Source organism: Pantherophis guttatus, chromosome 4 (genome assembly GCF_059756535.1).
Source record: "Pantherophis guttatus breed Tessera chromosome 4, ASM5975653v1, whole genome shotgun sequence".
Lineage (NCBI taxonomy): Eukaryota > Metazoa > Chordata > Lepidosauria > Squamata > Colubridae > Pantherophis > Pantherophis guttatus.
The window spans coordinates 32,319,599-32,336,442 of NC_142066.1; the positions used below are offsets into that span (position 1 = coordinate 32,319,599).

The window sequence follows — 16,844 nt, forward strand, 5'->3', positions numbered from 1 at the left end:
TAGAAATCCCTAGAGATCTGTTAGGAAACCGATCCCCCTGCGGCTCTTCTCTGCATGTCCACCTTACATGATGCAAAAATCAATGGAGTTATAAACAGAAAAACTTTCTGGGCAGCAGCATGAAATCTCAGCAAAGCGCTGCCAGAGGGCAAGGAGGGGGGCGGGCAGGCCCAACACAGTTGCGGAGGTGGGGTGGGGGGGAGGACGGATTTGTAGACTTTTTCTGTTTGAAGTCCTCCAATTGGACGAGTGGAGAGGTTAGGACCAGCCCGTCTCCTGGCGAATTGTTTTTCAAAGTCGGACGGACGAAGACGGAGCGGTCGCCCCCACTCCTCTCCCCGCAGTCATGGATGGCTCGTAAGCGGTTGCTCGCACCCCCTCTACTTCGCCTGTTAATAATCAATAATCATCAATCAATAATAAATCAATAATCATTGATTTATGTTGATGATTGCTTATTTAGTATCCTATAACAATCACTGCGTTGTATCTTATGATTTATGATGATTGTGTTTTATGATTATGATAATTACTTATCACTTGTTGCTTGTTATGCACAGTGAGAGCTTATGCACTGGAGACAAATTCCTTGTGTGTCCATTCACACTTGGCCAATAAAGAATTCTATAAACATGCAAATGTATTCGATTCCTGTGGCTTTTCTTAAGTCATTTGCAGGGCAGTTGCTTTAAGAGCAAGTCGTCCACCAGATACTCCTTTTTACCTTCTGACCTGCTTCCGTTTCCTTACTTTTTTTTTTTTTTTGCAACGCTGTTCTTCCGCGGGTGTATTAGGAGAAAGGGCGTGAGAATCCGCTAAAGGCTAATATCGCGGCTCAGACCGCAGCAATATCACTAGCTTCAGATCGCTTTCTCCAGCAGGTAGCATTCTTGCTTAGGGAACTTGCTACCGTAATAGATGTAATACAGCGGCATCTCAATATCAGCCATATTAGGCCTTTGAAAGCGGAGCTGTACATCAGTAGAATGGAGCTCTTTTTAAACTCCACGCTCTTCAGTGGGCTTTCTCTTTTGTAAGTTTCCATAGGATCGCCGTTGCAAACTCCCAGATTTCAAATTTATTCTAAAATCTTCCTTTAATTGAGCTTGTCTGCTGGTGTTTGATGGATGCACCCTTTGGCAGAAGTACCACAGTGTGGTTTTGCTGTTACAGGATCTTGATTTGGAGGGTGTTTTTATGCAGCTTTCAGAGATCAACCATAACATTAGCTAGTTAGATTCTTACTGGAAAGTTACTACAGGTAGCCCTGGAGCCATTTGTTTAGCGACTGTTAAAATTTACAATGGTAGCGAAAAAGGTGACTTACAATCTGTTTTTACACTTACAACTTTCACAGCAATCCTACAATCATGTGATCAAAATTTGGATTTTTGGCAACTAGTATGTATTTACAATGGTTGCAGCATCCTAGGGTCATATGATCACTATTCGTGATCCTTTCCTGATGGTTTCTCCCAAGCAAGTCAACAGGGGAAGCTGGATTCACTTAACAATCATGTAATTCATATAACAAGTGCTGTGATTCACCAAACCATGGCAGAACATTTTTTATAAAATTGAATGCAATTCATTTAACAACTGCCTTGCTTAGCAATGGAAATGCTGGTCCCAGTTGTGGTTGTATGTCAAGAACTACCTGTATTCCTCAGAGAAATAACACACTTCATGTCTGAGTTTCCTTGTATATAGCAACTTTTTCATTTTTATTACTCTGATCTGTAACTGCTAAGAAAATGTCAGCCTGACGAAGTGCCAATGAGATGACAATGTAGAGTCCTTTTAGTGTACATTATAATTTTTATTTTGTGAAAATTATTATTTTGTGTAAATCATAATTTTTATTTTGTGCATGCAAATTTTAGGTTAACCCTGGTGCAATCATGACATGCTGGTTTCAAAATACTAATTCCACTAAATGTGTACCTTCCTAAGGACTGGCCAGTTTAGTTGGGGAAACAGGATGGGATATGCAACTTCAGCAAATAGATCCTAATGAATTAATACAAGTTGCACATTTCAGAAGGATACCTTTAAATAAATTTCAATATTTTGCAACAGATGCAAAACATACAATTTATGTATTTGGGTGCTGCCTTTTGTAATATATTCTTTCCTGTAGCTACCGTACTCCCTCTCAAGAAGCTTATCGTGCAGCCATGGTGCTTTCTGGAGCTGGTGATGCCCTTGGATATCGCAACCAGCGCTGGGAATACTGTACTTCGGGGCCCCAGATCCACCAAGAGCTCCAGGAAATGGGGGGACTTGGAAAGATCTGTGTAGCTCTTCCTGATTGGCCAGTCAGTGATGACACTGTGCTGCATCTGGCGACTGCTGAGGCCCTTGCCACAGGTGAGTAGTTGGAAGTGATGAGAAGCCTTGTAGTCTTATTTTGCAAATTTTGGTTTCCCCCCACCCCCAAATAATACTTCTCTCATGGTGCTTTATAGGAGTTGGTGGTTTATTAAGTACTCTTGGTAAAATGTTCCCAGGTGCATCTGTCTCCTATCTTAGAGGGCCCTGCAGGATTTACCCAATAGTAGCAACTCCAGGTTTTTAATCAGCAGTGGCAACAGATCACCATTTTAATTCCTTGCCTGCTGTTGAAAAAACTAAGCAGGATCCAAGCTGGTTAGTTCTCAGCTAGATAAATAGCAGGAAATATCAGGGTTATAGCTTAGATTAGTGTTTCTTAACCTCAGGTACTTTGATATGGATGGACTTCAATTCCCAGCCACCCTTCTTACAGTTGCTGAGGTTGAGAAACACTGACTAGATCAGGGGTACCCAATCCCCGGGCTGCAGCCCACTGCTGGGCTGAGGCCTATTCGCAAGCAGGACGTAAGCCAGCACACACAAGTGTGTGCATGCAGTTCGACTTGCAGTCAAGCTGTGTGCGTATGCGTGTATGCACTAGTCTGCTGCTCATGCAAGTCAAGCTGAGCCAGTGGTGAATTGCCCCTGGTTCAGACCGGTTCGCAAGAACCTGTAGTAAAACCGATGGGAGGCTCCGTCCACCGATCCTGACATTATCATGAAGGTTCTGCGCATGTGCGACCCCGTTGCGAATAGGTAGTAAAAGTAAGTAGAACCCACCCCTGAGTGGGTGCACATGCGTACCACCCCACCACTCATAAAGTCCAGTTCCCCTTTTCCCCCCCAAGCTGGGCTACCAAGCTGCAAAGGTTGGTGACCACTGACCTAGATGACTAGAAGTCAAAAGATAATAGTGGCAGACTACTCCTGTACTGTTACCAATTAGTCAAAATGGACGAAACAGAAGTCAATAGGAACAGTAGCTACCTGAGATGAATTGGAGTATCTGTGTGATAGGGCCTAAACAGACATTCCTAGGATCCTGGCTTGCAACTAGTGCTACAAGCCTTCTGAGTTTAGATTTTGGGATTACAATATGATTTCATTTTTTTTAGTTCTTTATTCAGTTTTGTATAGCTGCCTTTGTGTTTCTGGGTAGCTCACATCATTTTAGGGTACTCACGCTCTTCAGGTGGGTGATTCAAGATGGTGCTGAGATATGAAGGCTCATATTCTTAGCACTGATAACACAAATGTTTTTCTCAACAACCTTTCCCAATTGGATGCGGTAAAGTTTGGTTGCCCTACAAATTTTACTTCTACAATCAGCATCTACAATCAACAAGAGAAATATTACAGGAAAAGGGATCCTTCAGAAGATCCCTGCATATAGGAATTTTGATTTAGCTTCTATTGGTGATAAACTGCATCAAAAGACGTCCTCGGCTGAGTCTCAGATTTAAAGATAAAAATGGTTCTCTTGTGTTTCCCATCTTTTTTGCATAGGGAAGACTGGGGAGCCCTTGTTCCAGGAGCTGGCAAGATGCTATGTAGAGGGCATGAAAGATATGGAAGGAAGAAAACCTGGACCCACCAGTATTCTGGGTAATACACCATATATTTATTTTTGCAAGTTTTAAGTACAGATAGTCCTTGACTTATAACCACTCATTTAATGACTGTTCAAAGTTAGAAGGTCGCTGAAAAGAGTGACTTATGACTGGTCCTCACACTTATGACCACCACAGCATCCTCACAGTCACATGATCAAAATTCAAGCACTTGGCAATCAGCATGTATTTATGATGGTTGCAGCATCCCAGGGTCATGTGATTGCCGTTTATGACTTTCCCAGCTGGCTTCCAACAAGCAAACTCAATGGAGAAAACAGGATTCACTTAACAACTTGGAAAGTTCAATCCTGACAGACAGACCACACTTACTGTCTTCACATTGTAAATGCCACTACACTTTATATTGCATTAAAGTTACAAGACTAGCAACTCTTTGAGTTAGTCTAATTTTTAAAAAGGCATGTTCAAACTTCCAGAGATGCTCTTTATTGTAGTAAAATAGAATAACAGAATCTTGAAAGTATCATTATTTCTCTCTACCCCTGTGTTTCTCAATCTTGGCAATTTTCAGATGTTTTGACTTCAACTCCTGGAATTCAACCACATGTCTGGTTAGTGAATCCTTGGAACTGAAGTCCAGATATCTTAAAGTGTTCTACGTGATCTTGTGGCAAACAAAATTCAGCTGGGTTTATTTTGAATTTCTCACACTTTCCTCTTCTTTTCTGCCTTAAAAATTCATTCTCCCTTTCTTCCCCTAATAGCTTGCCTATTCCTTCCCCTTCCCAACTTTAGCTTTAAATTTCTTTACACAGAGAGTGAGTGACACCCTAAGGTTACATAGCAAATGTATTGTAGTAAAATAGAATAAGAGAATCTTGAAACCTATTATTATTTCTCTCTACCCCCGTGTTTCTCAATCTTGACAACTTTAAGATGTTTAGACTTCAACTCCTGGAATTCAACAACATGAATTCTTGGAACTGAAGTCCAGATAACTTAAAGTTGCCAAGGTTGAAAAAGAGTGTTCTACATGATCTTGTGGGTTTATTTTGAATTTCTCACACTTTCCTCTTCTTTTCTGCCTTAAGAATTCATTCCCCCTTTCTTCCCCTAATAGCTTGCCCATTCCTTCCCCTTCCCAACTTTAGCTCTAAATTCCTTTACACAGAGAGTGAGTGACACCCTAAGGTTACACAGCAAATGTACAATAGAAACTATAACTAAACAATAGACTTCTTTTATCACCACTCAGTCACAGCCACAGTTTATAACAGTCATGTTATGGATGAAAGTTATATTTTTGTTCACTTTTTTTGTACAATTTTCATTAAAACATTTAAACAACAAGATAAAACTAATACAAGGCAATGTAAAGAAAAAAGAAAAAGCAAGAAGTGCAAGAAAAGTTGAAAATAGAAAAGAAAAAATATAAAGAAATGACTTTGACGTTTTTCACAACAATTATAAATACAAATGTACTTTATCCTTTCTCTCGAAAGTTACATATTATTCTCCTTTCTTCAATCTACCCTGTCTAATCATTAAAATAGCAATAGCAATAACACTTAGACTTATATACCGCTTCATGGTGCTTTACAGCCAGGGGTGAAATTTACCTACCTTCCCTACCGGTTCGCCAACGTGCTCGCTCCATTCGCACACACTGTCATCTGTACATGCACCAAGCCTTCTGCGCATGCACAGAGGCTTAAAATGTTGCAAAAAAGTGACATCATGACCTCCGCACGGGTAGGCAGAGCCTCCCGCAGCTGCCGCTACTGGTTCGCCCAAGCCTGATAGAACTGGCTGGATTTCACCCTTGTTTACAGCCCTCTCTAAGCGGTTTACAGATTCAACATATCACCCCCAACAATCTGGGTGCTCATTTCATCAACCTCAGAAGGATGGGAGGCTGAGTCAACCTTGAGCCGGTGAGGATCGAACTCCTGGCAGTGAGCAGAGTCAGCCTGTAATGCTGCATTCTAACCACTGCACCACCATGACTCCTAAACCATCAATCACACATTAATTTTTTTAAAAAAATATATGCAAAAAGCCATAATCAATGAATTTAGTTAGTGTCTTTTTCTCTAACCAAAGAAGAAAAAAGATTTTGCGGTAGATTCTTTAATCTCAGTTTCAGGAAGGGAATACAAAGCAGTTTTTAAAAAGTAGTCAAGTTTTTGGCAGTGGTTTGCTTTCCAAGCTTGTTTCAATTTAGTTTCTGAATGTTTCATTGCCAGACTAGGTAACATCATCAGCAGGATTTTCTTGTCCTATTCTCCTTAGCATATCAATGTCTTGTATGCCAGTTTAGTCAGTTGGTCATGTGATTGGTTGTTCATTTGGAGCTACATTTAAATTCTGGACAGCTGATTGATTCTCTTGTTGATTGGTTGTTTGAATGGTCTGGTTTCTTACGTATTCATATGCTGGATCTAGATCAGGCCTGTCAAACTGGCAGCCCATGGGCTGGATATGGCCTGTGTAGGCCATGCCCACCCCGGCTCCACAAAGGCAAAAAACGTTGTGATACATCACGATTTCGGCATGCAATGCGTCAAGTTTGACACCCCTGATCTAGATCAACATGCTTATATGAATATATAAGAAACCAGACCATTTGAATGACTAATCAATAATAGAACCAATCATCTGTTCAGAATTTAAATATAGTTCCAAATGAACAACCAATCATACAAAAAATTGGTCACACTGGCATACAAGACATTGATAAGATAAGGAGAACAGGACAAGACAGTCCTACTGATGATATTACCTAGTCTGGTAATGAAATGTTCAGAAACTAAATTGAAACAATCTTGGATAGCAAACCACTGCCAAAATCTAAAACCTGAGCTACAAGTATTTTTTATTATTTCAAAGTAGTCAAGTTTCTTTAGCCATACACAAATCTTCCACTTTAGATCAAAACCTTTATTGTTTTGTTTTGTAAATGAATACAATGTCCAGGACAAACTGAAAATCCAACATCATTTGGCAATAAACATTTCAGTGTGCTATTTTTCCGCCCACCTGCTTCTAGGAACATCTCAGTTACGTCCAGGAGAGCCAGGTGGATATCACATTCCCTTCAACTCTAACGCAACCGGTTGTGGTGCAGCTATGAGATCCATGTGCATTGGGCTTAGGTAATACATGTTGGAGAGAAAATACGTGCAAAGTACCAATAGGAGAATGATGAATGGTCAACACAGGATCATCCTGATTCTCAACCAATCTCTTCCAGGTATCCTCAGCCTTCTGATCTCAACACCTTGATCCAAGTCAGCATAGAAAGTGGAAGAATGACGCATCACCATCCCACAGGTAAAGGGATGTATGGGGCCATTGTTGCATGACTGACCAATCTCAAGGCTTAAAGAAAGCAAAAACAAAAGAAAACAAGATTATATATATTTATAAGATTATTTATATTTATATTATATTTGTCCTTGGATTGGGCCTGCAGTAGTAGCAGTAACAGTAGCAATAGCACTTAGACTTACATACCGCTTCATAGTGCTTTTACAGCCCTCTCTAAGCAGTTTACAGAGTCAGCATATTTCCCCCAACAATCTGAGTCCTCATTTTACCCACCTCGGAAGGATGGGTCAACCTTGAGCCGGTGAGATTTGAACTGCCGAACTGCAGTTCGCAGTAAGCTGAAGTAGCCTGCAGTACTGTACTCTAACACTGCGCCACCTCAGCTCTAACACAGGTTGAGCAGGCTTCTTTCCATGTAGCAGGATGTGATGGTAGAGCCTGAAGCAGTACAATTGGCCTTTTTGAGGTGTAGATGAAGGACCTGTTGTTGTGATATTGGAGTTTTCTGAGATTTGGAGTTGCTAAACATGGGAGTGATTGTTACTGTATTGATGACATCACAAATACTGTATAATACATACTTTTCCTATCTATCTTCCTTGATGTAATCTAGATGGGATTTCTAAAATAAATTGGGTCAAGCCCAGGGGTGGGTTCCACTTACCTTTAGTATCGGTTTGCAATGAGAGCGCCTGCGCTTCTGCACATGCGCAGATCACTCATGATGATATCGTGGCAGGTGGGTGGAGCTTCCTGCCGGTTTTACTACCTGTTCTATGGAACCAGACTGAACCGGGAGGAACCCACCACTGGTCAAGCCACTTTTCCCCAAATTATTATTGGAAAAATTCTATTTGAACCTGTTCCTAATATGTAAAATCCTAGGAAAACTGGACAATTTCTATGTGAATCATCTTTTAGAGATTTGAAACCCTTCTTCGCTTGTGCAGTAGCAAAACTCTGTGTTGCCACAATGAAAATAAGGCAAACTTGGTCTCAGGAATAAATGCTTTTGTTTTATTCATCAATTCAGTTTTCAATCAATCAGTTTTTATTAAGTCACAGACCAGAATTATCAATTCAGCTTTATTATGTCTTAGTTTTCTTGTTTTAGGCAATATGTATTTTACTTCATAGGTTGTAATATTTTGGATGCCCTGTTTACACTTGCACTGTTAATTACGGTAACATACCAGCACAGAAACATAGTATAGTTTCTATGAAATTTCTTGTCCTATGAAAATCCTTTGGGGATGAGCTTAGCTATATTGTCCGTTTCCTTTTCTCACCTTACTCTTTTGGTGCTAGAAATTTTTGTGAGACATCACAACACACCCATTGTCAAAGCCAAGAAGTGGGGTCTCATTCTTATCTATGTGGTCACTGGAAGTGGAAAACAATTTCATAGCACATAACCAATCATAGTAACCCATGTTACCCTTTTATTAAAGAGACTCTGGTTATGTTCATATTTTATCTCATCCATTTGATTTTACTTTTGTGTTGCATGTTTGGCTAGTCATTGAACAAAATCGTTATACAGGCCTTAACTTTGGAAGCTTGGGGTAAATTTTAGTAATTCAATCAAAAGGAAAAAAGTGGGGGTGGGGGGACTATAGAATCCTGAAAGAGACGTCCTTTCTCTACTTCCTCTGTTTAGGCTATCTGGGATCTCTGGCTTCGGCCCTCTTCACTGCGTATGCTGTCCAGGGACTGCCCCTTGAGCTCTGGGGATCTGGGTTGCTGAAGACTCTGCCCCTTGCCCTGGAATACATCCAGGCTGCTGGGGTTGAGACTGAAGCCAATGTAGCAGCTTGGTCCTATTTCCAAGAGAAGTGGGAATGGTAAGTACCGTACTTGGGGCAAGAGAGGGAACAAGGAATGCAGGGTTTTTTATTAGAGCTGGAAGCCGTAGAAGAGGAGATATGTGATTCAAAAATGTGATAGATAGATAGATAGAAAGATAGATAGACAGACAGACAGACAGACAGACACACACACACACACACACACACACACACACACACACACACACACAAAATTTGAAGAACAGTTTTTTTTTAAGGATCTACTTTCCCAATTTGGGGGATCCCCTGGGGCTATTCCAACTGGTACATTCCTAGTTTGCAATGTTTCTGAGGACTTTTATGTTCCTTCTGCTCCTATGCTTGTATCAGCAAAGGGTCAAAGTTCATGAGGATTCTGATAATAACACATTAACGTCTTTCATCTGAGCCAAGCAGATGAAATATTGTGTGTTCACTGCTTTGAGTTATTTATAAAAATGATAAAGGCAGGATATAAATAAATAAGATCATCTAGAATCAGGTTTTAGACCAGAATATGGTGGCATGGGAAATTACCAATGCATCATACTAAGCCCATTAAGCCCACTAAGCTTCACTAGTTTCCTATAAGCTTTCAAGTAGAATTTGAGGTGCTGGTTACCAACTACAAATTCCTTCTAAATCCTGTCTTCAGTTATCTCTGTCTGCCCCATGAGATCCAGTAGGGTGGGTATGTGTCCTTCTAGGAAACAAAGTCATTAAGTGGAACCCAGGAAGTGTGCCTTCTCTGTCCAAACAACACTTGCTCTTTGGAACAGCATATTCTGCCCCCAAATTCCAGAGGTCTCTGAACCTGTTAGCCTTTCACCTGTTTTTTCCTCCCAAGTATTGGGCCAGAGGTTAAAAGAGTCCACCTGAGAATGATTTGAGGATCAGATTATGTCTATGGAGATTCTCAATTATTCAGGTCATGGTTGTCCAAAAGTGCTTTTTCAAAAGGCAAGTGGAGCCAGAAGAAGATACTTTTAGCATGAAAGGTAAATTATGCAGAAAAACTAGTGTCTAATAAATGGTGGCACCCTTTATTGTTCATTTTGAACAGCTGGTTCTTACACAATGAACTTGCATGGTTGTCCCAACCCAGCCAGGGATTCACCCGATTACTTCCAAGAAGTAGTCTAAGAGTGTCCAGCTATTCGGGGGTTGACTTCCAAAGCCTCCCCTTTCCCTGGGAGGTTTCTAGAAGTGTGGAGAACCTGTAGCAGAGATCAAGGAATTTGCTATAGTCCAGGGGCTTCTTCCGCTGGGGGAAAAACAAAGTCCAGATGCCTTTTGAAAAAAACACTTTTGGGGAAGATCAGATTATGTTTACTATTTCTATATTGTGCTGTTCTTTGTCCTTTTGTTTACTTTGTTTTTTAGCCCTATGCCATCCTCCCAGAATCCCTATTTGCATGTTGGACAGCCATATAAGTAAATGTAACTTAATTATCCCACATTTAGGTACCTGTCAGAACGGGGTCTCATCGATGGTCGGGGCCCAGTTCAATTTCCTCCTGCCTACGGTCCTGCCGAGCGGGATGTCATCTACAAAACCTTCAGCCTGGATGGGTGGGCTGGGCGGAGTGGCCATGATGCCCCCATGATTGCCTATGATGCCCTCCTGGGCGCTGGGAGCAGCTGGGAGCAGCTCTGTGGACGGTCCATGTTCCATGGTGGTGAGTGACAACCTCCCCTGTAAAATGCTTGATCCCAGAATTAGCTGACAATGTTTGTTTTTTTGTTTTTTGCTTTTATTAAATTTATATACCGCCCTACTCCTGAAGGACTCAGGGCGGTGAACAGGCACAAAATAAAATGCATAGATACAAAAGTTAGAAACATAATTAAAACCAGATTAAATAATTTAGCCTGAGACAATTAAAAATCCCAATAATTTAAAACAGATTAAAATTTCGATTTAATAAAATTTTAAAACAGGGGAGAAAATTAGGCCAGGCCAGCTTTCTGGAATAGGAGGGTCTAAAGAGCACGGCGGAAAGTGCGCAGATCCGGGATCCTCCGTATCTCTGGGGGGAGCTCGTTCCAGAAAGTGGGTGCCCCCACAGAGAAGGCCCCCCCCTGGGGGCCGCCAGTCGACAATGTACTGTTCTAAACACACACACACACACACACACACACACACACACACACACACAGACACATCACAGGTGTTAGAAGTCTTCATTAAGGCTTCCAAACCTGAATTAATTCCAACCAGCTCAGTCCCAAAGAATTCCTTAGGCTACTCACAAGAAGCCAACACTAGTCCTCAAGGCAAAGGCAAGTCCAGTCCACTAGGCAAAAGCAAATCCCTAAGGCAAAGACAAGGCAAGGCAAGAACACACAGCAAGGAAATGGACACGTTGTTCCCAGCATCATTTCACTTCCCTTACTGAGCTAAATAACTGCTTCTTGGTGCAGTTCATCAAGAGGGGTGAGGCTGCCTCCTCATGAGTAATCTGGCTAACCTTCTTTGTGCCTTCCTCCTCTCAGCCCTATGTGTGTTCTCTGATCTAGAAGAGGAGGTAGTTCTTCTTTATCTCCACCAACCAGCTAGGTGCCTTCTCTACCCAAAGCCTCTGGGCTTCCCATCTGCAGCTGTGCCTCTCCTGTCTCTAACTCAGCTGGCTGCTTGTCCAGTTGTTCCCCTGTGCTCAGCCCCTTCACTCCTGACACGTAGCTGTCTGCTGCTGGCACATCATTCTCTGAACTAGCATCTGGGGAAGCATCCAGGGGAGTCATCACAGCCACTCATAATCTTTTTTTTTTTTGGTATGTTTCTCTTGTCCTCCAGGGGACAGTGACTCCACAGGGGTAATCGCAGCTTGCTGCTGGGGCCTTACATATGGTCTCCAAGACATCCCATCTGGAAATCACATGGAACTGGAATACCGAGACAGGATGGTCTCTGCAGCCAACTCTCTCTATCGCCTGGCTTGGGAGCGGGGGTCTGTTTGAGAAGCCGTTCCCATATCTAATATCCTCAATTCCTGGGAAGATATAAACTGAAAACTTTCAATAGATAGAAAACTGCTGCTTTCAAAATAAATTGTAGCTGTATTCTGCCTCGCTTTTGTGGACTGGAGGAGGGATCCATGCCAGATTCTTAAGATCCCGTAAAGAGAAGTCCTTTAGGATATAGATTCCCAAGATCCTTTATAGACGTGTCCACAGGGAAGTGATTAAAAAAGCTTCAAGATGGAACCAGAGCCACATGATCGAAGTCTCACTCTTTTGGAGTGGAATTTTAACCACATGGTTGTGGCTGCCATTTTGACTCCTTTGACCTTTTTGTAGGTGAACTATTTCCTTTGACTTGAAAGATAGTCCATTTAATAAGCAAGAGCATCATGATTTCACAGATGATTGTGCATTATATACAGTATTTCTGGTAGCAACTTTTTATTATTTTACATATTTTATAGCTAAGCTGAGCCACTGTGTGTAAAAATAATTCCTAGGCTTAAAATCTTAAAAAGAATTTGGTGGAAGAATCGCCGAATCCCTCCATGCAAGACAAATCACTGTTCATAGAGACTGAATTGATTTCCTGCTGAAATGATGGAGGCAGTATTTGTCTGAAATCCAGGATAAATACATGATTACATGAATGTAGAGTCACCCACCTGTGATGCAAAAGCACAAACTTCACTCACAAAAACCTCACTCGCACAGGAGATCTGAGTATAAATGTGTTATTCAGTCATGGACAAACAAGGGGCCACTAAATTAATAGGATTATGGATCTTTTCTATACAGATGAAGCTAGGTTCAGTCATCAAAGCTGCATTATTTCTTCCAATTATGAGTGTGTGACTTTGTCCTTTCCCAGTGGTAGCTGTAATACCAGATTTTTATGCAGGTAGTCCTTGCTTACCAACCACCTATTTAGTTTGGTAAACTAAAACTGCAAGGGAGATGAACAAGAGATACTTAGAACCGGTCCTCAAAGTTCTGGCCCTTATAGCAATCTCACAGTCCTGTGATTTATGATTTGAGTGCTTAGAAACTGACTTGCACTTACAACAGTTGCAGTGTCCTGAGGTCATGTGATCGCCATTTGTGACCTTTCCCCTCAGCTTCTCACAAGCAAAGTCAACAGAGAAGTCAGCAGGGAAGGTCACAAATCACTTCATTAAGCCCCCCCCCCCCAGGCTTCCTGCATTTGCACCCCATCGCACCATCCATCCCTTGGCCTTTTTGGCGGCTTTCCCCAGTTCCCAGGCGGCATTCATCAGCCCTCCCTTCCAAGGCTTCCACTGGCTTTCCTCATCCCTATGCTCCTTATCTGGAACTCCTGGCCATTTCTTACTTAATAACAGTGGGGTTATTGTGTCAGCTAAGACTGCCAGGCTTGTCACTAAGGGATGCAATCATGTGATGTAGTTGTATTGCTTAATAACGGCAATCCTGGCTCAACTTCCACGAATCCAGGAACTACCTGAGGTCAGAGAAACTTTGGGGCGAAACCTTCAGTACAGAACACTTCTAGTATAGAATTTGTTCCTACACTGGCTCATAACTAAGCAACTGCACTCAGGGGTGCAATGAAGATGGATCCCAGGACCCAAATCCATGGCTCTGAATGGTCTACAGAATATTAGGCTAGGAGCAGCAAATAAGTTTGGCATCCATTCCTATTCTGACATGAGAATGCCAGCAGTGCTCATATAAAAAAAAAACACAACTGTAAATATATTTAGGTGCATACTTTTATTAAAAAGGTAATAATGAAGCCTAAAATTGCAGGTAACACAGACAGAGGCATTGCAAGGTGATGTTCATATTTTAACATGGCATCTGTGCCTCCTTTTGAAGTTAAGGAAATCATGCTTTTTCATTTACTTTTCATTTTATTTATTTGTATCCCACCATTATTATTTTTATAAATAACTCAGGGCGGTATATTTACTGCTTTGAGCTATTTGTAAAAATAATGACAGTATAGAAATATATCTAATGCTCCCTCCATTTTCCCCACAATAACATCCCTGTGAACTGAGTTGGATTGAGATAGAGTGACTGCCCCAAAGTCACTCAAATGGCTTTCATATCTAAGGAGAGACAAGAATTCACAGTCTCCCATTTTCTAGCCTTCTGCCTTAACCACTTGATCAAACTGGCTCTCCAGTTTGGCTTTTTAGCCAGAGCCCTTTTTTAAAAAAATGTGCCTATTCATGAACTAAACAACAGGGAATGTATTATGGAGTCCTGGGGTGTTGGCAAGTATTAAAGCAACAAGCCTGGATGGAAAAGGGGAAGATGCAAGATATTTTAAGGATGTTCTGTCTTTTCTCACATCTAATCAATGTTTTGTTGCTTTCTGATGCATCATCTATACCTACAAATCATTCATTCTGTATCCCATATTAAGACTTCAACCCCCCCTCCCCCCCGGCAATAAACATGTTTTCACTTTGCCTGAAGTTCTTGTGATATAGTGGGGGGCATGAAAAAACCACTTTGTAAAATTAATGTCTCTCTCCCAGATTTAGAGATCAAATTCTTAGTATCCATGCCAACTTGGATGCCTGAGATGTAAAAGCAACACCTGGATCTTTAAACACAAGGTCCATCATAGCAAACCTATGGCACATGTGCCACAGATGGCACGCGGAGCCATATTAGTCGGCACGCGAGCTCAGCTCCAGCTGATTTTCAGGCCTTCTGGATCTACTGGAAGTCAGCAAACAAGCCGTTTCTGGCCTCCAGAGGGCTTCCGGTGGGGGGGGGGGAAGGCCGTTTTTGCCCTCCCCAGGCTCCTAGAAAGACTCTGGAGCCTGGAGAGGGCAAAAAACAGGCCTACTGGGCCCACTGTGCCATCGTGTGCTGAAAGCGGGGGGAAGCACAGAGGAGTTGCACACACATGCACGGGGGTGAGGCACATAGAATTATGGGTGGGCACATGTGTGTGCGACCCCCCCACATTCCCCCTGCTTTTGGCACGCGATGGCAAAAAGGTTAGCCATCACTGCACTAGGCTGTTTACCGGACCAGAGGTGGCAGGTCCAATCTTATAAAACTGAGCCCAGGCTACAGGACACCTGAGCCAGTCTTATTGGAGGTTGGATAAACTTGCAAAACAATATTCATTGGCAAGGTTTCACATGTCAACGCTTACCACTGAACTTTGACTTTGCTTGGACTCTGGAATAGTCAGGGCATTGACTGGCATGAAAAATGCTGAAGCAGCAATAAATGGGGAGGTGGGGGGAAGGAGACAGGGCAGTTGCTGCAAAAAGCTGCTTGAAAGAGAAAACAGGATGTCTCCGGCATGGAAGATCTATAAGGAACAAATTGTTCACCTCTCCTCTTCAAAACCAGAATGGTTTATGTTCCTGAATCTAAATAACAGCAGCTTCACTGGGGCATCCTACATTTTTTTAAATAAAATAAAGCAAAGCTATAAAATGCAAGTGTTTTAAAATATTCAATCTCTGCCTCAGTTAAGAAATGGTAAACTCTAAACTTGGTGTTTATACAGCCTCCTTTTTAATTCCATTGTTTATCTCTGCTGTGTTGCCAGTCATGTTTTCCTCCAAAACCATGTTTAAATTGGATCACTGCGACCCTTTTTAATATTTCCTACCACCCCCCCACCATTGTTCAACCAATTTGCCAAGCCATTTTGCTATGCAGCTCAACTGAGAATGTCAGTATATGAGTTCATGAATTGGAATAGACATGACAACAGGTCAGCCAATGGGGACTGTTTGGTGTGCTCAGACAGTTTGGAGCCTGGGCATGGCTTAGCTTGACTGTTATGTATAAAAGAGTTGGTTTATTCTTGCATTATTGGTTCTGTGATTATATTGATTCTGTGCTTCTGGCTTCTGCTGCATAGGTATTGTATACATGCATCATGCTTTATATTACTGTATATAAAAAAGTTTCTTTTATAAATGAATCCTGCTGAATTGTTTACTTGTGTGCTAGTTAGATTGCTGCAAACTCCAACAGAGAATATTTGACATCTGTTGGCGTACTTTGTATGGTTCAAGTATTAGGCAACTTACGGCTACATTCCCTATTGCACTTCATTCTCTTCCTCTCCCTTCTGTTGTATGAACTATGTTCCCCAAAATCTCTTGCAATCCAGATCTATAGCCAAAGATGCAGTTGGATTGGGCTCTCTCACCTATTTTCTTAACTCAATTTTACGATTAGAAAACTAGATAAACCCTCTTTTAAAAGATTCCCTGACTTCCTGAACTCCTGGTTATGAGCCTTTGTACAGTGCAATGAATTTAATACAGATAGTCCTCAATTTATGACCATAATAGGGATTAGAAAATTTATCATTAAGCAATGTGATTATTAAGTGAGGCAGCATATGACCACACCTGATTTTAAGGCCTTTTCTGCTGTGCTTTTCTGCTGTGTTAAACAAGATATCACATGACTGCAGTCATTAAGCATATCACCCACAATTGTTAACCAAGACATCACATGAATGTGACTTATGATCTCCTGTCAGCTTTTCATTGACTTTGCTTGTCAGAAGCCAGTTAGGAAGATTGAATATGGCAAATCCATCTCACAGAATACAACAACTATCACAAATGCACAATAGCTGACAAGTGCCATAACTACAATTATGTGACTGCAGGGATGTTGCAATGGCCATTGTCTTAATTCAGCAGTCATTCTAACTTAGAAAGAGTTGCTAAATGAAGGGCCATAATTCAAAGACTTCTTGTATATCAGCATTTCACTACTATTGAAACTAAAAAGATTTTCCGGAGTGTGGGTTATTTCCATATGGAAGGGAAATCAA

At 41.5% G+C, this 16,844-nt stretch overlaps 1 protein-coding gene across 3 annotated transcripts; it reads left to right on the top strand.

Moving 5' to 3' along the window:
- Positions 1 to 230: 230 nt before the first annotated feature.
- LOC117669151 (ADP-ribosylhydrolase ARH1-like) lies at positions 231 to 15,974 on the top strand. Of its 3 annotated transcripts, none has more exons than XM_060692761.2 (8): positions 231 to 357; positions 2,141 to 2,370; positions 3,841 to 3,939; positions 6,958 to 7,063; positions 7,162 to 7,241; positions 8,899 to 9,082; positions 10,529 to 10,743; positions 11,862 to 15,974. In XM_060692761.2, exons 1-8 carry the CDS (start codon positions 347 to 349, stop codon positions 12,023 to 12,025), a joined length of 1,089 nt encoding a protein of 362 aa, XP_060548744.2. In that variant the 5' UTR covers positions 231 to 346; the 3' UTR covers positions 12,026 to 15,974. The 3 variants fall into 3 exon arrangements, with proteins under 3 accessions (XP_060548744.2, XP_060548743.2, XP_087748021.1); XM_060692760.2 differs by lacking the exon at positions 231 to 357 and adding an exon at positions 742 to 1,033; XM_087891895.1 differs by lacking the exon at positions 231 to 357 and adding an exon at positions 1,372 to 1,518.
- Positions 15,975 to 16,844: the final 870 nt, after the last annotated feature.

Coding starts and splice junctions, on each gene's coding strand:
- LOC117669151 (XM_087891895.1), top strand. CDS start 1,439: ATGATCACTATTCGTGATCCTTTCCTGATGGTTTCTCCCAAGCAAGTC. Junction 7,242..8,898: donor GACGCATCACCATCCCACAG/GTAAAGGGATGT, acceptor TCCTCTGTTTAG/GCTATCTGGGATCTCTGGCT. Junction 10,744..11,861: donor ACGGTCCATGTTCCATGGTG/GTGAGTGACAAC, acceptor CTTGTCCTCCAG/GGGACAGTGACTCCACAGGG.